We start from the raw sequence: 22845 nt of genomic DNA on the forward strand, positions 1-22845 counted from the left end.
CATTTTGATTTCTTCTGAATTTGACTACATGTTCTGTGGGCTATGGAGATCCTCATGTCATACATACATGTACACGTATAGTATCCACCTCAAAATGGACCAAATGCTTACATACCGGTACCGGTACATGTACCAACTCTGATTTTTATCATATTTGTTATGTAACAGTGAAGCTGTTTACATAGCAACCAAAAAATGCATAGTTAAAACTTGCAGCATGATATACATGTAATAATAAATGTGTAGAAACTTCATGTATATAACATGTTAGTGTAATATTAAGCGTGCCGAATGCAGATCAACATGCAATGTATACAAGTTTACGCAAACTACCATAGAATGGGGTCAGGGTACACAGATAGCATGGAATTTTATATACCATCCATTGACAATTTCATGAACAGTGTGGATGTATACTCGGTGCCGGCCAACAGACCCGGACAAGCTCATCATTGGATTTGGAGTGGTAAAGATAGCTGCAACTGTGCAAGCAAGAGGTATAGGTTCAAGTCCTATCCAAACTTGTAAAATAACGTGTGGGTGTGGGTCACACACCCATATTATTAACTAATTTCCTTGATGTAAACTTCCATCAAAAAGTCAGGAATGGAATTGTTAATAAACAATGTATTATAAGAAGAAAGCCTTCTATCAAGAGAGAACTTGTGGGCCTTGTTTGTAGATCAAAATCTATCCAGGAATAAACCAATTAATGCTTACTGGAAATAAAAACATACAATATAGGAGTATACTTTTGGGAACATTTGTAAAAGAAATCAATTGGCTAAATAAAAGCCACCTGGTTTTTAGTCCCAGAATCTGTCATCAGATCACAAACTTTAGTTTAATCATTCACATTAAAAATAAAAGCTCAGAACCTTGTTTTGAATAAAAAGCAATCAACCTCATCATGCTCATAACATGACACAACAAAAATTTAATACACTCGTAGCTGAGATGACCACAGAGGAAGAGGCTTCCTCCATGAGATGACAAACCCACACAGTCTTGACAGTAGAAGCATGGAGGTACCGTAAGCAAGGAACTATGTGTACATTACCTATAAGTTGTCTGCGTCTGTATTCAGACATGGTGGGAGTGCTAACTTATTCAATCTCCCACTGGTATCAGGTCCTCTACATAACATTCACTAGTTGATCCATGCAATACTCCAAACTCCTCAGGTACAGGTCTGTGCCAAAACAGCCAGTATAAATTCCATGATCCACACGTTTAGTTTGTTTCCTCATTCTTGCAACTCGAAGAACACATTGTCCAGTACTCAACCATAAGTTGTGGGTGTGCTCATGGTTAACGATACTCCTTGCAAGGTGTTTCACATTACTGTGCATTACAATCACAGTCTGTGCCACTGAAACCCTACACTAACAGACGCCAACTACATGCCCTTGTACTCCTACACAAAACTATTTCAATGTACCTCCCCAGCTCCCCAATGAGTGGTCACACAGGTTACCTTAATACCATTCAGGCCCCCTGAAGCGTGAACTGAGATTGTACTCAAACCAACAGAAGTAAATCTGTGCACAAAGGTATATACCTGGATAGGATGGGACCAATCCTTTTTACACACACACAGGTAGCCAGTGGTAGGATTTCAGTTAGTATGTCTTGTGTTCTCACATGAATCTGGTATGTGTTTGGACTGAATTGTTGATTCCTCCATGATACTATAGTATGTAGGGTCGAAACTTGGTCTGTATTGGGGTGATGGTGGAAGGACCAGAAGGGAATCAAATATGTGGAATTGGAGTTCATCCAAGCTTCTATGGAATGTTAGGTAAGTGTATAAACATGATTTACTTGAATTGAAAAGCTGGCAACCTTCCAGAAGTAACATGCAGAGATTCAAGAATAACATGACCTATGCCTCAGTGCCGCCCTAGGCTAGAGACAAAGAAAGTCAGCACTTCGAAGTGGGAGTCCGACAACTCGACCGATGAGACAGACAACTCGTTTTGGAACATCTAGTTAGAGACAACTCAACCTCTGTGCGTTAAGACAAGTCGTCTGTTGAGACAACTCGCCAGTTGAGACAATTAAGTCTACTCGCATTTTTTTTCGAAGAATATTCATACTCATAGTACCGGTAGGCCCTACCCCTGGTGGTGGGGTACGGGTTGGGGGTAGCCTGCTTGGCTCGGTCTGTCAGGCCAGATCAATGGGGCTGGGGTTGCTGGACAGGGTTGGCTTATTTTAGTTTAGGAAAATGATGGCGCTACATGTATCTCATTCATTGGCACTTGGGATGGGCGGACATAAGAGATCAGGTAGGTTTTGAATGATTGTGTTGTCTCAACGGTCGAGTTGTCCTGAGTCGATTTGTACTGTCTCAATGGTCGAGTTGTCTCAACAGTCGAGTTGTCTCAACGGTTGAACTGTCCCGAGTCGAGTTGTCTCAATGATCGAGTTGTCTGACATGCCTTCCAAGTACACTGTCACACATACCCTTAGTTTGAGTCCAGGATTAGTTCAATTCCAGGAATACACTTTTTTTGGCTCGTTTGGCTTAACGAAAACAGTGCTTTTGCATACATGTTTTATAACTCTGGTGACAGAAACAATTGATATGTCAAGTTGGGGGGGGGGGGGGGCAGAGCGCAATAGCCAGTGTTCCTAGGGGTCCGCAATCAGTCCCCTTGTCAAAACCTGTCATCTTTATGACTAGAGAATACAATACATGCATGGATGATTGATATAGTAATAAAGCAGTAATGGGATTTGGTCTGCTGATCATGCAATAAAGGTTTTCATTTCTTGGGATTCCTTGAAGTTACACAATACATGTATGATGCCAGATCTCTTTTAATACAGTTAGTTGTCTAAAAATTTGAACACACAAAAAAAGCTGGAAAAAAAAGCAGCAATGGTCATTGTCCACTAATCATGCGATAACGGTTTTCCTTTATTGGGTATCCTCAAAGTTGTGAGATAGATCTCTTTGTTGCCAAAACTTTTACAGTAATAAAGCAGTATTACTGTAGGGTCATGGTTTAGCAACCATGCAATAGGCCCCCCTAAAGCTTATTGAATTTTGGATGCATGTGAAATTGTGAAAGAAGATATTGATGAACAATACCGGTATGTTGCAACATCTCTTGTGATTTCCAATCATGTCCGAAATAAAATTGTTTTTGCTAAAATGGAACCTCAACACACCTTGACCATCCTAGAAGTACAAAATGTGCAAACAAATCTGGTGTGTGATGAAAGGTTGAAATATAATAATTCCTAACTGTAGCTTTGGGTATTCTTCAGATTACATGCAAACAGATTTCGACAGATTCAGGCTAGAAGGGGTTTATTTTGTTTTCGATTTTCAGATTAAGTGGTATTTGTAACCTTGATATATGTCTGTACTTACAAACAAGAAAGAGTATAAAAGTCATGGAATAAATGGGTTTTTTTATAGAAAAACAATTTGTAGGCCTATCTTTCATATTCATGACTACAAAAGTTGAAACTTTAAAGACATTGCATGTAGCCCATAGTCAGTGCATATTTGTCAGTAAATTAAACTATTTTTTGGATATTTACATGTAATGAAGAATCCTGGCTCAACACCAACTACAAACAGTGGACTATGTGACAACAAATCTTATTAGCCTCTTTGAAGTACAGTTCATGAAATACATGTAGTCAAGATATAAGTCAACAAGTTCTGCACTGCACAATGTACCTGTACATGTACTTGTATTTTTAAATCAAACAACTCTCTCCCAGCCAGCACCACTCGTGCACTCTGTCCTGAGTTGACCTGGTGCCCTGTGTGGTTGTCAAGGCAACAGGGTTACTAGGGTTACAGTTGTCAAACAGTTGAGGGTCGGTGCTGAGCAGTGACCAACAGGTGGTGCAATGTAGGTCAACCTGCTTGGCCTGTTACTGTTCATGACCAAATCTCAACTTTTGCACCAACTTTTTTTCTTTCTATTTTGACCTTTTAAAAGCAAAGTTCAAAAACATGACATACATGTATACATGTACAAAAAAGGCTAATATTGCAAAAATGCATGAGTTTTCTTTATAAAATTGTGTACGTGTACTCAAATTTCAAACTTGTCAGTATTTTTTAACTCGCCTACCTGCCAGGCACGCAACTGGGAAGTCACAAAAAAAGGAAATTTTAACCTTTCCAAGACTTTGCACAGTGTTTTTCTATTTTTAATGGCAGACATGGGAAATAAATAAAGGAAATCAGCTGATCCCAGGAAAAGTTGCATGCCTGAGGTCATACAATGTAGGACTACGTTTTTACGGAGCTGCAGTTTGTCTACCAACTCTTTTCTACTATTCATTACATTTTTTACTGAAGCAAACTCATGAGTCAAACACAGAATATCAATCCGACATGTACATGTACACCTGGGTATACTGACTCTGAATCACTCAATACAGGCTTCTGGGTTGCGTGATCTAGAAAGCTTTGTAATATTCATAACAAAATCTACAAGTAGGCAGATCTGTATACTGAACATGCATAATACATAATGTATCTGTATCATAAAAAAGCGGGCAATATGCTTTACTGCGTGATGTCAATTAATTACATGCAACAGCCTTGGGCGATTCCTACATAAAGTCATTGGAGTATAAAAAGGATACCCATTCAATTAATATTTCTGTTAAGTGCTACTTTCCATGATTGCATTTGTGCATTGAGAAAAATCATGACCTTAGTCCTTAGACAAGTTTAAATTTTCTCAATGAAAAAGATGTCCTACTTTGCAAAAATAAGTTAGGGATATGAAGTCATGGGCATTCAAAAAAAAAAAAAAAAAAATGGAATACAGACAGGTGGTGGCTAGTCTGAGTATTTCTGTAAATGAAAGCGCACATCACTGGAGCATGCTTGACCCCATTCAACACAATTTCCTTAGTAACAAGCAGTCAGCAGTAATTGGAGTCAACATTTACAGATGGTTAAAACAAACGAGCCAGCCCCTTGTTTTTACCTGTAGTGCGTGGGTTTTGGTGGTTGCTACAATGCATCTCATTACGCACATGAACCTGCTGGATTTATTACAATGCACTGGGGATTTCACAAACATTTTGACCATTGGCGCCAGAGATGGAAAGGCAATCAGTTACTGGTAAGTGCGCCCCACCCATGTACCGTTACATGTACATGTATGTCGGAGATTGTCACCTAAATTTTGCCCCAGGGGTGGAGATTCAAAAGTGACAATCTTGGGTGGGGCAGCCCAGGAAGGGCAGGGGGGGGGGAGGAACCATGTCTGCTCAAGCACAAAGAGTTTACAGTCATTGCTTTGCTACTCAGTATTGGACTACAATTTAGTATTCAAGTGGTTTGAATCAAGAATTTCAATGGAGAGGTTTAACCCAAACTCCCTAGGGGGTGTGCAAAATTGTATTAAAATTGGAGGATTCATTAAAAACAACCAAAATACATCTGCAGTTGTTTGTACGTATTTCATAATGTGCAGTGTATTTTCGTTTCAGCACCACTCTATCTATTGCCAAGTACAATGTGCACTGAACAAGAAAATATTGTGATGAACAAACAACATAAATACAAGTAGGCTACATACATGTAATATTCAGAAGTTTTGTGAAATGGCAAATTCCCACATTACAACTGCACTTACATGTAATGTACAGCTGCTGCTAAATATTAAACAAATAAACACCACTAACTACCGGTAGATACACTGAACACTGTAATCCTACCTTCTACACTAGAAACATAGGCAACATTATCTTCATCCTGGTTTCCATGGTAACCCCTGGATGAATCAGAGCCCCTCTTGAATCTTCTGGCGGAATGTTTAGGCCGCATGCAGCATTTCATCTCTCAGAGTCATCGACAAACCAAAACGTAGCGACACGCCGCCATTGTGACATGTGGAAGAATGGCTTTTAAAAATGTATCCGACCCAAATCGACACGGGACTTGTTCCATTTGACATATGTTTTTGTTTACTTTCCAGACAGAACAAACAATACAAAGTGTGACACAGCCCATTATACACTTGCCAGCTATTTTCCAGCAAAATACATGTACTCTGTGCCAGACAAAAGCGAATGTAAACAAACACGGATCAGTTTTGGAGATATTCTAGATGGAGAGAATTGAATACCTGAGACCAACAGGGAGTGATTGTTTCCAGGGGTTCTCAAATGGCGGTTTTTAATAATGACAGGGTCAGGAGTTTAACCTTTCTCCCCCCCCCCCCCCTCCACAAGCTAAAAGGGAACCAACATACATCTAAATAATACATGTGTGGCTAAATTTTCATCACTAGATAGTCCACTGTAAACATGAGAATGTCTAGTTTTTTCACAGATAATTAAGATTACGATCGCTTGATCTCAAGTTGTTTGTAATCCAAACATGTTTCACCAAATTTCTTAGTTATGTTGGGGAACAAGCACTTGCCACAGAAACTTCAGATGCCATGTTTTCCTTGTTTTTCTTATGGAAAGTAACAGTTCAGATCGTATCCTTTTGTTCCAAAATTAGCTCATGATGTTTACAATCTTCTGAAATTGGAGATTCAGGGTTGTGCATTTCAAGTACATCACTCACGTACCACATAGGATTCTCCCTAGCCTTTTTTGGCCAGGAACCTCCACAAATTGTACTGTTTTGTATTTCAAATTTCAAGTGGTATTAAATAAAGTGGCTTGGGTCTACCCTAGGGGGGTGTGCACAATCATATTAAAATTGGAGGATTCAGGACCGTTAGGGAAATGTCCTGGTAGACTTTAAAGGGAAACACAGAAACACTTATTTGCAGGATCCTCCCCACCACAGGCACACTAATTCCAAAATAATGTATGCACGCGTTCATGCACATTACAATGTATTCGATTAATTACACTGTCCAAGCAGCTACTTTATGTACACAATAAAAAGCAAACAGGATCTTCATCGAATATTGGTTTCTGGTAATTTAAGAGTTTGTTTGTGTGATCAATAATATGATCGTTGGATGGCATCCAACAAGAGCTTTATTAACAAAGAAAAGAGAGGAAAATATTTAAACTTTAGACAAAAAAAACAAGTAAAAGGAAAACATATGTAGCTAATAATACTACTATGTAGAATGTGTGCATTATCTGTTTTTAAAAACTAAACAAAAACATAATTTAAGCCTCAATGTTAATTTTATCGTCAAATGGTAAATGTCATTTTATGTACTGGTACAGAAAGAGTATGGTTGTGTATTGGTAGAGTACCCGAGTACATTCACGCGAGGAAAAATACACAATACCATGCCCATCTGCTCTGTGCATGTACAGTACAGTATGATGCTTCATGAAAAAAAAAGTAACTGGACATGTATATTGTATCGTGTATTTATTTATATATTTTATTTATTTACTACATGTAGATAATTTCTCAGGCACGAGTGTATCGTGTATCATGTACCGTACCTGTATCATGTATCATTCTATAAAATTTAGTGTTATACAGACGTGTACATGTACACTAAATAAAACTCTTGTTGCAAGCAAATGTACGGTAGCAAGTGTCCAATGGTTGATATTTTAGATAAAGACACCCAAAACAAGGACTTTAGGCTAAACAAAAATTTGTTCTGCTTCTGATTACATGGCATTTGAAAATAGGGTCCGTAGGTAGGAAGGTTTTTTTGGGGGGGGGGGGGTTAATCATTTTTGTGTATGATCATATGGAGCCTCGGAGGTGTCTACATAACATGTAGTCAATAGTTAAAAGGTACCGGTTATTGATGGTTTTCAGGTTTTTCCCTAATTTTTCCACAAAAAAAATTTGGCTGGGGCTGTCAAAATAGGGTACATGTAAGTACCTGTAGGGTAACTGGAAGCAGAAGTCTTTTTTGGGGGGGGGGGGCCTTGCATATGTGTATCAATTATGCCCCATCAGGCTAAAACTAACCCATTAGCAATATTAAAACTGTACAGTCTAGCATGTTATTTAATCTGCATTGTACTGGTAGCTCTGGTACAAGAGTCTACCAGTCATTTTCTACCCTGCAAAGGCTAAACTACTGGTACATGTCTAGGCTCGGGTAATTTCCATATTTATTGTACAAAAATGGTACATGTATAAATGTTTAATCAGGCAAGCTTAATAAAGCTTACAGTATAATGAACGTCTAGTTGTAAGGCCTTGGGGAATTCCCAGTTTTTTTCACACGCATTTTAGAATAATGTCCTTTGTTCTCATAATTCTATATTTACCATAGTAGCATGTACACATGTATACTGTGTATCTGAGGGACAACATGTTGTACATTTGTTTGTACATCTTTGAATTTTACATTTTTTTGGAGGGGGAGGTAAGCCTATATACCGGTACCAGGTTTGTTTTTTTCAGTTACAATTTTTTCAGTTACAAAGAAGTCAATTACTGTTAAATCAGTTACAATATATGCAAGAGGTCAAATCATTGGCATTCATGGTAAATTTTCAAGCTTCACAGTACCAGTATGCTTATTCAGACAAAAGAGGTTTCTCTGGCAAAATAAGTGTTAAGCATTGATAAATCAATAACATTGCAGACCTGACACAGTTACAATGTGAGGCCATTTTTAGAATGCAGCTTACTCCTTTGTCTGGCAGGGTACTACATGTATACGTATAAAGGATATCTTTGTCAATAAGCAGCTTCAGACTTAAAGTGTTTTGTCTGTCCATGTGCTGAAAGGATTAATGCCTATGAAGGTTTACAACTTTTTGGATAATGCATGTTGAGTTGTGGACCTGTTGGATCTATCTGGATCCGAATTCTGGAACACCAGACTGATGAATGCTTGTAACATTAATAACCCACATGTACATGGCCAAAACGCAATTAGTGGAGCAATATTGCAAAGCAATTAATCAAGCACACAAAATTTATTGCTGAAGAAAAAATACGCTGAGAGCCAGCAACAAGCAATTTCATGTTGTGGTTGGTAAACTGTTCTTATTGAGCAAAACACTGCTCATTGCTCAACAAATTTGCATGCGGAGCAAGTCTGCTCCTGTACACAAACCCCAGGAGCAAAACTCACGTAGTCCAAACTTTGAAGCTAGCGTGGGGGGGGGGGGGGGGGGCAAACAATTCTGTTTGCTTTAACCACAGACTCACTGACTATGGAGGTGCGACTTTATGACTCTTGTCCAGGGTCAACTCACTAGTCGCTTGGTTACTGTACACAATCTATTGTAGGGTTCACCAATGCCATTGTCAATGCTCAGTCCACTAACTGGTCCCACAACACATGTTCAGTGGATTTTAGACCCATTATACAGTAATCACGCAATACAAAGTACCGGTAGGGCCTATGAACAAGTATGAAGAAAACGACACACTCGTTCTTTCACTAATCTGTGCATGATGTGCAGATGAATGTTGTATCATATACTAAGTACATGTTACATGTACCCTAAAACTGCAAAAAAAATCACTTGACAAATTTATTTTGTTTTCAAGCAGTAATGAAATACCCGATAGTTTGAACCAAAAATGCATCAAATAGCCTACTAGGATGATAAGATTTACATGAGAAGGTAATGACACAAAACCCTAATCACATTAAAGGGCATGTACACGGACATGTATACATCATTTGCTTTTGCTGTAATTTTCAGAAATGGATGGAATTGGGGGGTTGGAAATATCTAGCAAATATAGTTACACTGACTTTTTTGAGGTTTTGGGTTCGAAAATGCTATAAAACCAAGAAAAACAATCATTTTCCTGTAGTCTGGTTCCCTGACTCCATATAAGAAGAAACAGAGCAGTTTACATACATTGGGGAATTGTAAGGTCAGGGAACCAGTCTAGCTGGCTTGTACCCATTCATAGGTGTGTAATCGATTGCAAACAAGTGCGATGGTCAATTGGGGCCAGTGTTTGAAAAAAAGCCAGTTTTTTTCCAAGGCTGGTCGGCCGACCAGCGTTGGAAATTGATACAAAAATACCACTTTTCTTGAAAATGACAGTACACCAGGTGCCATGATTTTACAGGATGCTTTACACTGTCATTCACTAATAGTCCAGCAAGGTATTTCAAAATAATTTGGTAGTTTTATTTTTTGATGTTTGCAAATGTTGTATTTTCCCTTTAAACATGCTTAAATCAAGCCATTAGTAAGTCAGAATTGTCTTTACGGTAACAAATTCTGGAGATAATGCCATTATGCACACTGAGGGACCATGCATTTAAATGGTTTGTCATGCCTTCAGATAGTTTGTAAGTTAGAGTTTAATAATTGGCACATGAAGTGACAACCGATCCTTGTCATTCTCCTACCAAACCAACTGATGATTGACATTATAATCATATTGGAATGTGTTTACCAATGGAATTACTTTATCTTCTTCAAACATATCACAACTTTGTTACCCAGTGTTACTTCAAACGTATCACTGATTCTTCCGGTAAATTTGACAAGCTAAAAAAAATTTTACCCGATAAAATATACGAACATGTATTGACCAGCTCTTAATGTAATCTGATGCAGCACCCCATGATACTCTTTAGATACATGTACATGTGACTCTGGCTTGTCTGGACTACGTGTACATGTAGCTGGCCCCCTCTTGTCAAGCTTTCACACATTAAGAAATTTTAATGAAAGGCTTCAGACAGGTTTACATCCATGATGAAAGATACAATATCTTTGGATACTAAAAGCATCTGTACATTGATATAACTGATTGTCAAGACTGGTCAATTAATTTGGAGACATTGAACATAAAATTAAAAGTTGCTCTCCCCGTGCTGTTTTCAAGTTTCACCTCAAAGAATAAATGTTGTTATGAAATGGCTATTACTAGCAACACAAAAGTCATTCACTTTTTAATGAGACATCAAGCAAAACAAAACCAAACAAACCCCCCCCCCAAAAAAAAAAAAAAATTAAATTAAAATTCCCATGTTTACTGTTATTATATATTCTAATAGTCTAAAAAATATCAAATTATTTGCACCCCAACAATTATTCAGGCATATCTCTTGTGCGTAACGGGCACAAAAACAACCCTAAGTAATTTTATTTTCAGAAGATTGAAAACTTCCAGAATGGAAAAATTTAGCTTTTTTGTTTAAATAAAACACACAAATTGAAACTTGTTAAGAGGAGGGGGAAAAAAATAAAATATACGTTGAAGAGCAGGTTTCTTCCTACTGTCTACTGGACCAAGTCCGCCAAAATCCATCAATTACACTGCTTCCAATGCATGCTTTGCTGTAGGCCTCCGCCCAAGTCCATCATACTCCATCAATATTTAGTCAAACCAGGCCTGCAGGACCAAGTCCCCCTAAAATTCACCAAAATGGGGGGGGGGGGGGGTTTTGATGGAGTACTTGGGAAGGTCAGGGTTAATTTAATTTAATTAACAATGGAGCTAAAATCACAATCAAATGCTGCAAAATGTGACACAAAGCACTTAGCAGGATACACCTGCACGCCATTCATCCACTGCTACCATTTGAGGAACAAAGCATTGAGGTCACAATCTAAAAGACCAAACATGCGTTGCCCACAGCAGAGAACATATTGACATCGCGAACAAAAAAAATCACAACTGCTTCAGTAGTCCCTTTTATCAGATTCCCCACTTAATCTCCAACACCTGTGCTTGGCAAACTGCCAGAAAGGCGTCCATCATAATTTATGACAAATATAGACTGTTTACATAAGATGCTCACAGTTTATATCATGTGAGAAATGAGCGGGAAATAGCCTAATGTGATCTGAGGAAATGTATCATGTCATACTTAAAATAGGCACAAATTACAGGATAGTTCTATCATAGTTCCCACTCTTCCTTTGAATTCAACAATAATTGAACAAGTGTACAGCAAAAACATGACCGGGTTTCTCACTGGATTCGTTTCAAATTTCCTTTTGTTTCATCAAATAGAGATGCCTGGCCACCGTATTAAATCAATCTGTTATTCAATAAATCTGTACTTAAATAAAGGCCAAAAAAAAAAATTACTGCTTCCGATTACATGGGATTTGAAAATAGGGTAGGTACATGTAGGTAGGGAATTTTTTTGGGGGGCAATTTTTTTTGTGTACCATCATATGGAGGTGTCTGAGTGTAGTAGAGGGTAAAAGGTATTAATTGATGATTTTCAGGGGTTTTTTCCTCATTTTTACCAAAAACATTTAGAGTAGGGGCTGTCAAAATAGGGTAGGTAGGGTAACCACAAGCAGAACTATTTTTTTTTCTGGCCTAACTTGAAAACAATAAGTTTTCAGGTTCTGTAAAATAACCTGCAGGCAACATGAATTATCACTGTATTTGATGGCAGATGCTAATGTAAATTTTGACTTTTTGTTTTAGCCTTTACGACCCTAACGAGAGCAAGTTATCAATTTCTACTTAACCTTGAGATCCTGTTAACGCAAACTACCTACCCTGCCCTCCAGGCTTTGTCCTTTAGTTAGCCAAAAACTGAGTTCTTTGGAAATCTTGTTCCTCAGCATCCACTGAAAACCTCAGTTATATGGTCATAACACTGTGCCAGCTATTATTTTAAATGCATTATTGTTACTCATTTAATACTGCAGACTGAAGAAATAAAAAAACAAGGGAAAAAAAACACCAACCTGCCAGTTGCTTGATCTGTGACTGAATGACATGGTCCGACTGCTTCCTGCCGCCTCTCCTTAAGCTTTCCATACTGTAAGAGATCCCCACTCAGTCTTGAGACCACAAATAAATACATGTAGCATCCATTGCTTGAGGAGGACCGACCGCTTCCGATGCTTGTAATGAAGAGATTCCGACGTTAATGTTTCCCTGCGGAGCTGAGTCCAATACTACAGTACCAGTGTGTGTGTGGGAAGTGTTGTGTGTCCCATCCAGCGTGTACATTTATACCAGACCAGTAATTTCCATTGGCTGTTTGGGTTCAAAAGTCACTTGGCGCATGATATCTCCAGGAGTAATTTCTTGGGGTCATATTTTGTTGGTCTTAGGTGTGCCTGACCTGAGGATAAAGTGAAATTTGAGATGGTGAAACCAAGAAGACTTCAGGCTTCAAAGTGCTAATGGCTAATGATAATTGTTTTTGAAATAAAACAGGCGGCGAGGGCTGTAGTTTTGCACTTTGTATTGTTGTTACAGTAATCCATGCCAATGCTGAAGTGAAGGGTGTAAATGCATTAGGATTTTCTCAGTACATGTATGTACTTCTTGTACACGTATGTGTGGCTACAGACCTGTACAGCAGATCACTATCCAATGATGGCTTAGCACCACTACAAAGCTATCTTTCGCATAAAAAGTGAGCAAAATTTAAATTAATGTGACCTCTTGGTTCAAAGGTGTGGTCTGGTTAACTTGAATTCTTTTGAGTATTATGCTAGTTGAAACACTGCCCTGTTACAAAGACTTAATTATTGGCTACTTTCAAATTATGTCCATTATTAAGAGAATGGTTCCAACTTTACTGTTGCACTTAATTTTTACAAAGTGGTTATTTTTGTTTATCCACAAGGCATTATTCAACTTGTATAGGGCATTTTAAGCCACTTTGTAGTGCATTTCAATGCTGACAGTGCTTAGTCCAATTTTTTTTCTTTTTATTCCAAAAAAAGTGTACATGTATTTTTTTTACTTTCAAATCCTACTGTTTATTGAAGTGGAACTGATTTTCTTTCTGATTCATGGCTCTGAAACATTTTTTTTTTAAAGGGGAGCAAAGTCTGAGAACCATTTGGTTGACAACAGGCGTATTGCATGCAATGGCAGAATGGGGCCTGGAGTACTTGTACGTCTTTAACGTGCAAAACTAAATCAGGCCAACATAACTCACTTTTTAACACAGTATTGAAAGTCCCAAATTTTTGGACTAGTGCAATGGTAGGCTTCCATAAAAACTGAACAGATTAATTTTCATAAAATTTGTACCAAAAGGAAGGGCAAAAAAAAAATCCTTTGTTAAGTTCCAATTTCCGTTTCCCAGTGTTCATACAATGTACAACTACATCTATAAAAAAAAATGAGCATGAGTTCTATTGAAAAGATTTAATGGATAATGTGCATAACATCTCTCCATCTTCAAGTTGTAGAATTCATTTCAAATGCCAAGTGAAAATATTATGCAGAATTCAACCTGAATATAGGTCTATAAATTTCTAAGGAAAAAAGAAGAAATGTCATTAATTACGTATAATTTCCCCTGGCAACAGTCTGAATATAAAATACCCTCTTTAACATGTTCGTGCATAAAATTAGTAACTTTGCATAAAAATATAATGTTGGATCACGTTGGTACATGTATGTGAACTGGAAACCAATGTAGTAACGAATGCAGCAACAGTACGTGTTTTCTCAGTAAAATTAATGGGAAAGGATTCCATAATAGTAATACGCCACTTGACACCCTGTGCACAAACCCTATGAGACTGGTCTGAAAAATTCTGTTTTCCAACTTAATGCTTCAATATTTTCCCTGCTAAATTTCACTTTCTAGGACAATTGTTATCCCTCTGTGATGGTTGATAACTTATTGCAGGGAAAAACTAGTGGCGTATGTATATGAAATTCTTTCCCAAAACGGTAGGGCCTACTTGCTATATTTATTTACAAATATATCTAGGCCTACCTTCGACAACATGTTCAAGTTCAGCATTAATTTGAAGGCAAATGAAATGATGTTCTCCTTTGTTTACCATCCAATAAAGAGGCTAAAGCCTTGCCAACTTACGCTGTCTGAAATCGTTAAAATATTTTACACCAGAATTTAAACGAAAAATCTTACCAACTGATCATTTTGAGGAATAGACAGATGATGCTTGCTTCTTCATCCTCGCGTTGTTTTTGCCTCTCATTTCATTTCAAGCTACTTTGATTTCAAGGTTACTGCATGCATCACCGTACGGTGGCGGCGCTACATACACGCGCCATAAATGTCTCCTAAATCCGTTGATTGATTTCGTCTGCTGTTTACATTGGACCCAACGACCTCATTGAGGGCGCTATTCTAAAAATTTAGGCGCCGAGCTGTTATTCAGCAAATTTCATGCATTGTGTGGCAACCTCTTCCGCTTTCAATTGTTTGTTCGTGGGTAACTACACTTACACTTGTGAGATGGCCTAGCGGTTAAGAAACTGGACTCATGCTAACACTACTGCATTTTGGACTCTGTTATCACTGGACTCATGCTCTGGTGTTTCAGAGGCAACAGTGGCGTGGGTTGAAAGTTATAACACGAACTGCCTAGTCCAAGTTCTGAATGTACGCCAATATTATTGTACTCAAGATTGTTTTGATGACATGCTTGTTTGCGTTTTCATATGGTTTCATTACAAGAAAATCATAATCCGAGTAACTTGTGCCCTTGAGCAAGGCACTTAACCATTATTACTTCGTCCTTTGGATGGGACGTAAAGCTAGGTCCCGTGTGTTGTATAAATGCATGTAAAAAGAACCCAGCAAACACTTATCATGCTTATCGCTAGTAAGAGTAAGACTAAGACTGGTAAGAGGGTTCGCCCTGGTGTTTCTGGCAGATGACCTCATACATGTATACATTATGAGGCTGTACGCGAGGGCCACACCAGGCATTTGTACAGAAGCTAACAGATAACATAACACTTACAGTTACACTTGAAGGAATTTAAGTTCTTGGCGTTTATGACACAAAATTACCTTCTGTGTTTAAAATAATAACATGAACTGCCTAGTCCTAGTTCTGAATGTACGCCAATATTGTACTCCAGTTTGCTTTGATGACATGCTTGTTTGCATTTTCATATGGTTTCATTACAAGAAAATAATAATCTGAGTAAGTTCGACCCAACTTATCACCTTTTTTAACAAAAGTAGGCCTTCATGTCCAAATGTTCAAAAAAGGTGATAAGTTAGGTCCAAGTTACTCGGACTACAGACACTGGGTTAGTCAGTACATGGAGCTATAATGGTCAGTACAACCATGGTATGTAGGAAACCTCCATGGTAAAGCCCACCAAACATGCCAAACAGTCATTTTGTTTAATTATTTGCTATCTTTTAAAATGGTTAATTCCTAGAAGAAAAATATACAAATAATTGTAATTGCCACTGTTTTCTCCAAATGTAAAAGTGGGACGTGGAGTATTGTATTTTCAAACCAATATATGCAACTTTTGTATATTACAATAATGTGACACATAGACATCAGATGGACAGACAACGTAGGATCGTTTAATATAGGAAGAAGGAAGATTGACAAAATCGTGTTTCATGATCAAAAGAAAACATTGTGCATGGTTTTTCACTATTTTCTTGAAAAATATGTACTGAGCTGAAACTTCAACAGGTCAGGTTTTGAACATTCTTCTTTGGATTTTGAGTGGTGTTATTGTTGGAAACGAACAACACAAAAAGCATTAAAACCATGTGATGCAAGATACATGTATATGCCTTTAATCAGACAAGTTAGAATTAGAGAACGGCAGTCAGATCTTGTATTCATTCTTATGTGCTTGTTTGTTTATGCCGGGTTGTCAGTGATTACCATACTCGTGTTCATTGATTGCTGTCTATATTTCAACAAATTTCAGAAATTCTTTGCCGGTGGTACGCCCCAACTTGGTCGTCGGTTCCAACATATGTTGGGCCGGTACAACTACACACCTATGTCCAACGCCCCTATGTTCTGACTAAAGATGTGGGATTTAAAAGTTTAAACGCTATGGGAGAATTTATCTAACATGTATGTGCGGTTTGTCGGAACGTAGGGATGTCGGAGCTGGGCAGGCCCAACATGGGCTGCAACCTCTTTCAAACGTACACCTGCAGCGCCCAACCCAAGTTAGGTCTGCCCAACTTGAACGATCTACTTTGGCTCATGCTGGGACAGGCCCCATGTATGTTGGGATCGACCAAGTTGGGGTGTATCAACTGGCATTTACAGTTGAAGCCTTACATTTGCTCTCATTTTTTTTCTCCAATTCTGAACTCATTTGTCGAGTTTTAAATGAAGACAGCCGTTTCAAGTTGGAAATATGCTAATTTAATCACACCTGCCTATTTGCCTGATTGTTACCCTTGTTAAAACCCAAAACTTAATAACAGAGATGTAATAGACAGCTTGCAGAATGTTCCGACGTTGAGGGCAGGTCTTTTTTCCTCTGTAATACGCATGAGTAGAAACTCTGTACTTGTTTGCACTGTCTCTGAACGCAAGCTGTCTATTCTGGTTGGAAAACAGACAGCTCATTTTGCGTAATCACATTTTGTGCCGTTTCATGGCGCTGCTAACTTGATGACCCTGGATGACACTACTATCAACTGGCTGACCTCAAACCTCCAAGTTGAGACAATAATGGTGTCCATACGAAAGAACGAACGAACGTTTGCCGCACACATTTGATAGAACTTAGAAGATAGTTTTGAATAACGTTGGGCACTACATGTATACTTTCTAACAAACAGATCTGATGAGTTGTAGTTTGATCACGTCGGAATGGATGGCGAGCTGGTGAGGCATCTCGGAGGTTGCCATTGCGGGGCCGTTAGGTTTGAGATCATGGCTCCAAGGAAAGTGACAGTTTACAACTGCAAGTAAGTATTAACTCCACTCATGTGGATGCACCCTTTTGAGAACCGTGGAGGGCGCACAAAGCCGTGCTCCTATACCTTTCAAGGTGTTAACCTAACCCCCTAGGCCCTTGTTGCTTACAACCATCCTAAATCCTCCAAAATTTTCCAAATTTTGCAACTCCGCCTAAATTTTTCAAAATTGTCAGACAGTCCTGCCTCAAAATGCATTCATCCTCAATCCTCCAAAATCCTCCTCATCCCAAAACTTTGCACTCGTGTTTAAATGAAGGATAACCAACGCCAAATCCTTCAAAATCATCAGACAATCCTGCCTCAAAATGCATTCATCCTCAATCCTCCAAAATCCTCTTGCGCTTCAATCACCATTCATCCTCAATCCTCCAAAATCCTCATGTGCTTCAATCACCATTCATCCTCAATCCTCCAGAATCCTCATTTGATTCAATCACCATTCATCCTCAATCCTCCAGAATCCTCCAAAACCGCCAGGAGGATTTTGGAGGAGTGAGGTGGGTTAGGGTTAAATGCCATGGTTAGTCTTACAACAAGACCGACTTGATTTTTCCCCCCTATTAACTGCTCACTGACAAGTGCAGCCAAAGAGCCTTTTGGTAGAGGACGCTAAACAACGAGATGAATCCAAGCCAGTCTTGGGAACTTTGGCAATGCCACCCACAAAATTCTGACCGTGCAAAATTTACATAAAATGAATGCAATAAACTAAACGTACAAATAATTGAAATAAGAACAAATTTTCCTTATAGACTGTCACAGTTCTGAATTACATTTTGACTAAAGCAAACGTTCTTCAGATATTGTGCAATGTTTGGCAACTTTTCATCATCGTAATTTTTAACAGTCTAGAACAAATTCTTCATGTGTACTTTTTTCATGAGCAAAATATTCAATTTGGGTAAAATGTAATTTTCCTTCCCAACCTGTTTAAAAATTGGATCTAAGGATTTAATTTAAATTGAAAACAAATAGCCAAGTCAATTTTTGTAAGTTCTTTCATTCAGAAATTAAATTCCATTCTGAGATTTAATTATGTTTTTTTTCTATTGCATTTTCTAGTTGCAGCATATGTACAAAGAAGCAGAACAGGCATTTCATCGTTCCCAATTTTCGCTTCAAACTATTGCAGGTAGGTCTTTGGGACAGAGATATGATATCTTGACTACCTTAACCCCTTGCGTACGGGTTGTAAATGCATAGCTTACAAGCATGACTGCACAGTGGCCTTTGTCCGCTACCATGTAGGGCGAACGCAGCACACAAGCACGGCTCACACGCATACCCGTGGTGATTAGCGGAAGGCGGGTTTACAGCTATGCCCGCTCCCCAGCGTCAAGGGGTTAATTTACAACGGTCAATATCTTTTGAAAACAAGACAAGTTAAGCCTAGTAAAGCTGGTCCCAGAGTACACAACCTTCTATTCTAAAGACTCGGAATAGTTCTTCATTGCGGAAAGTCTTCATGCATTTGTTCTGTAATTAGCCCACTCATTGGCATTAAGGGGAATCCAATAAGATAGCACTGCCCAGCTTACAGTTAGTGAATGAGTCTGTCTGTCTGTCTGTCTGTCGGTCAATCAGTCAGTCAAGTCAGTCAGTCAATCGGGGAGTAGGGGAGTCAGTCAGTCATTAGGGAGTCTGTTGGTCAGTCAGTCTGTTGGTCAGTCCGTCAGTGATAAAAAAGACACTAGGCTGGCAGCGAAATTTCTTTTCCCAAACTAGATCGGACAATATCAAAAGAGGGCGCTCTCTCTGCGTTATGTATATTCATGATGTCCAGGGAAATTAGAGAATAAGTTATATCACAAGGAATAATAGTGTTTAAATCACCGACGATTTGCAGCTCATTCGTGGACTGGTTGGAAGAGGTCCTGACTTTTAATCAGGTGATCCGAGTTCGAATCTCAGTGAGCTTTTTTCACTTCTTCTCATTTTTCCTTTTAAATAACTAAAGTGAGGTAGTGACGTAAAGCCTATCTTGGGTTTGTGTTTATGGAGAACAAGGCAATAGATATGCATGTAATGGACCAATCAGAAGATGGAAAGCGGATGTCGTTTGGGGAAAAAAAATTCGCAGGCTGGCCCTCTGGGACCAGCAAAAAACAACGAAAGAATACAATATGCTTATATATAAACAAACACATGAAATAGGCCATTATCTCATGAGCTGGTAAACAAAATTATTGAAAGGGTTGAAATAATGCATCTTTGTCAAATCTTGGACCCAAATTGTGATGCAAGTACTAAATAGGGAGCAGAAATACCTGTTAATTGTGATTTGTAATGTTTAAAGAAATGCTTTCCTGAGTATTTGTCTTTGTCTACACCCGTAGGGCTCTCTTACTGACCCACGTGACCCGGCCTACATCCGGGTACCGGAAGGTCAATGTCGCCATTGTAGTAGGCGAAGATCATATAGCGCTGCGTGCAGGAGGTAGTTGGCAAGCCTTCAAAGCTGTGATGGATGGCAAAAACTGTGAGAAAAACGCACAGCCCATCCCCAGTGCTGGGTCGGTACGATCACACAATTGTACACCAGTACACCAGTAGTGACCATTCTATTTAATAAAGAATTTACGGTTTATATGATGTGAACATAACCCTACTTTTCACTAAGGGTTGCATTCAAAAGCGTTTACATTGTTGAATGAAATTTTGCTCCAGCCATATCTAGTCTGGTTTTTGCTTTTAATACTCACAAACAATTATATTTCACTTTTGCAGGGAAGCTTTTTATATGCCAGGAAGTTGTAATCTGTCTGTTTATATCAGGTTGATAATGGGAACAATAATGATAAAAATGGTAACCTGTATAGTGGACGAAAGAAACAAAAACATATCACAAAATGATTTAAAAAAAAAAGTGATAATTTTCAGGTGACATGTATAAGGATACACATATATTACAAGTTTTAAACTTTTTCTAATGGTTAAAATATTTAGAATCTCAGTCTCAACAAAAAAAATAGCATTTTATGTTTTCTATTCGCAAGTGATCATTTTGAAAGAAACAAGAGAAATGTGGGGAAAATCCATTTTTTTTATTAAATTATTTTTCAGGGAGAAGATAATCTAACATGCTACACGTACAACACCAAAGCAGCTCAGCACACGTTTTGTAAAACCTGCGGAGTCCAGAGCTTCTACACACCCAGGTCTCACCCTGATGGCAAAGGTATGTATTTTGCAATCTTAATATAATACATGTATCTGTCTAATAATTATAAAGTTAAACAAAGAAACTGGCTGCCTATGGGCTCCGTGCGCCAACAAAAGAGGGCGCCCTTTTACCTTGCAACGACGTCCCATGGGCCGGACACATACATTTCACTGGTTGACGTGCGCGCACCATGCCTTGTGTGTGACGCACGTACACCAGGGGATTTGTACTATGTACACGCAGTGGCCACGCTACACGGCAAAATTGAAATTGCAGTCAGGCAATATGGCGTCGTTCGGCCACCCCCAACTGTACTTTCTTTGCCGGTGAGGGGGGTACTTGTGAACGGAGCGGATAGATCAATGTATCGGCGCTTTATCCACTGAGCCATCCAACATTGTGACTTTGGGTGTGATCCCTGGCTAAATGGCAACAAATATACAGGTATATGGCTTCTGACTAGCACCCCTTGAACAAAGTTAGTAGTTAAGTCTGTCATGAGCCAATATAGCTCAACAGGCTACATTTATCTCCGGGTTCCTACAATAACTGACGATATTTCTATCGCCCCCCTGGATGGGATGCTGGTCCATCGCAGGTTACTCCCCATCGAATGCTGGTACCCATTTATACTCCTGGTTGGAGAGAGGCAAGTTGGCTTGAGTGGCTTGCCCAAGGAGAAGGGAGGGGCATGAGGAGACTTGACATCATGTGAAACTTTGAAGTTGCTTAGATTTATACATAGAGAGGGTGGAATTGCGTAAAATCAAACACAATTTTGACCATTTACAATATTTATTCAAACAATGTGGAAGACAAATTTTGTATCATACACACATTAAAGTTGGTGGAGGAAGTTACATTTTGCATGTGACAGTTGCACCCCACCCCATTGTTTCCCCCTCCTCCTCCGAAAAAATAAAAATAATAATACAATTCAGGTAAGTGCTTCTTTGCATAAATTTCCGGGTTAACAATCTTCAGTTGTTCTGGGAAAAGCAAGCGTAAGTTTAAAAATTAAAAAAGGCTCAGTCTGAAATGGTGTATGTTTATTTTGAATTTTTACAGGTGTGGCACCCCACTGCCTGGACGAAGGAACACTAGAAGGCGTCACAGTGGTTGACTTTGATGGAGTCCACTGGACCCAGAACATGGCACAGAATACGGGTAACATCAAGGAGATGTCTAAAGAGAATGACAAACTCAGTGACCAGTGAGTGCTGTCTTGTATTCATCAAAACCCGAGACAGTTCACCAATTCCTATTGGTCGAGAGCCAGTCATGCAGGTGATTATAAATTACCGCCGGTAAAACACCGCTGCATTCTGCGCCACATCACGAAGTATGCGCCGCGTACACGCCAATTTCCATATAAGGAGATTTTTAGTACTAGGCACAAGAGGCACATGCCATAGACATGGCCAGAGGGGTTTTCCACAAAAAAATGGAGTAAAATTGTTAACTCGTTGGAAATTTGTGGATGTTAGAATTGTGTTGACTGTTTTACCAAAAGGTATGTAGAATGGGAATAAATATGGGCTTGGCCAGTATGAAACAATTACATTTAAAACTGATTAGGGACCTGGATAGGGATAACGAAAAACCGGCCAAGCACATATTTATTCCCTTATTGAAGTTGCATTTCCCGTGCTCTTTGACAAATTCAATTTTTGTTTTTCTTGTGGTAATGAATTTTCAAGTTGTACATTTATTTCAACCAAAAACCTTTTTTTAGGGTCTTTTTGGGGCATCTACAACCCTCTGAAAAAAACCCAAGCAGTTTAGATTTTGGTCGCAAACAGAGCAGACTGGCTCCCGGTCTATACATTATTGATACTGATTGCAGGGTGGGAGCCAGCCTATACCTGCGAAAACAATGGAATTCAATTTGTTTGATGTCTCATTAAAAGTAAATAATAAATAATAATAATAACAACATTTATAAAGCGCCTTTTACTTATTCTTGAGGGTAAAACTTGAAAATGGCATGGGAAATCATCTTTAAACTTGAAGTAGTCATTGTACTCATACTCGTACCAGTCCTTCTGATTTGAGGCGTGCGATCACACCCCCACACCATCGCACACCTAAAAGCTTCCCGAGAAGTGTGAATAATTGCACGCCTGAATTTCCCTGGACCACAGA

General features: G+C 38.8%; 2 protein-coding genes across 4 annotated transcripts in view; one reads left to right on the top strand and one right to left on the bottom strand.

Moving 5' to 3' along the window:
- Nucleotides 1-12701, bottom strand: part of LOC119742728 (nesprin-1-like) — a 91562-nt gene extending 78861 nt beyond the window's left edge. Inside the window, exon 1 of the mRNA XM_038218893.1 lies at nt 12580-12701. Coding sequence (XP_038074821.1) covers nt 12580-12652 — 73 coding nt within the window. The 5' untranslated portion in view covers nt 12653-12701. The remainder of the gene's footprint in view (nt 1-12579) is intronic.
- On the top strand, nt 1556-22845 carry LOC119742507 (centromere protein V-like). Of its 3 annotated transcripts, none has more exons than XM_038218455.1 (5): nt 1556-1801; nt 17397-17525; nt 18600-18669; nt 20601-20715; nt 21769-22845. In XM_038218455.1, exons 2-5 carry the CDS (start codon nt 17428-17430, stop codon nt 21915-21917), a joined length of 432 nt encoding a protein of 143 aa, XP_038074383.1. In that variant the 5' UTR covers nt 1556-1801; nt 17397-17427; the 3' UTR covers nt 21918-22845. The 3 variants fall into 3 exon arrangements, with proteins under 3 accessions (XP_038074383.1, XP_038074384.1, XP_038074382.1); XM_038218456.1 differs by lacking the exon at nt 1556-1801 and adding an exon at nt 14981-15045; XM_038218454.1 differs by lacking the exon at nt 1556-1801 and adding an exon at nt 15000-15215.

The sequence above is a fragment of the Patiria miniata genome, unplaced genomic scaffold (assembly GCF_015706575.1).
Source record: "Patiria miniata isolate m_02_andy unplaced genomic scaffold, ASM1570657v1 HiC_scaffold_6, whole genome shotgun sequence".
In the NCBI taxonomy this organism is placed as follows: domain Eukaryota; kingdom Metazoa; phylum Echinodermata; class Asteroidea; order Valvatida; family Asterinidae; genus Patiria; species Patiria miniata.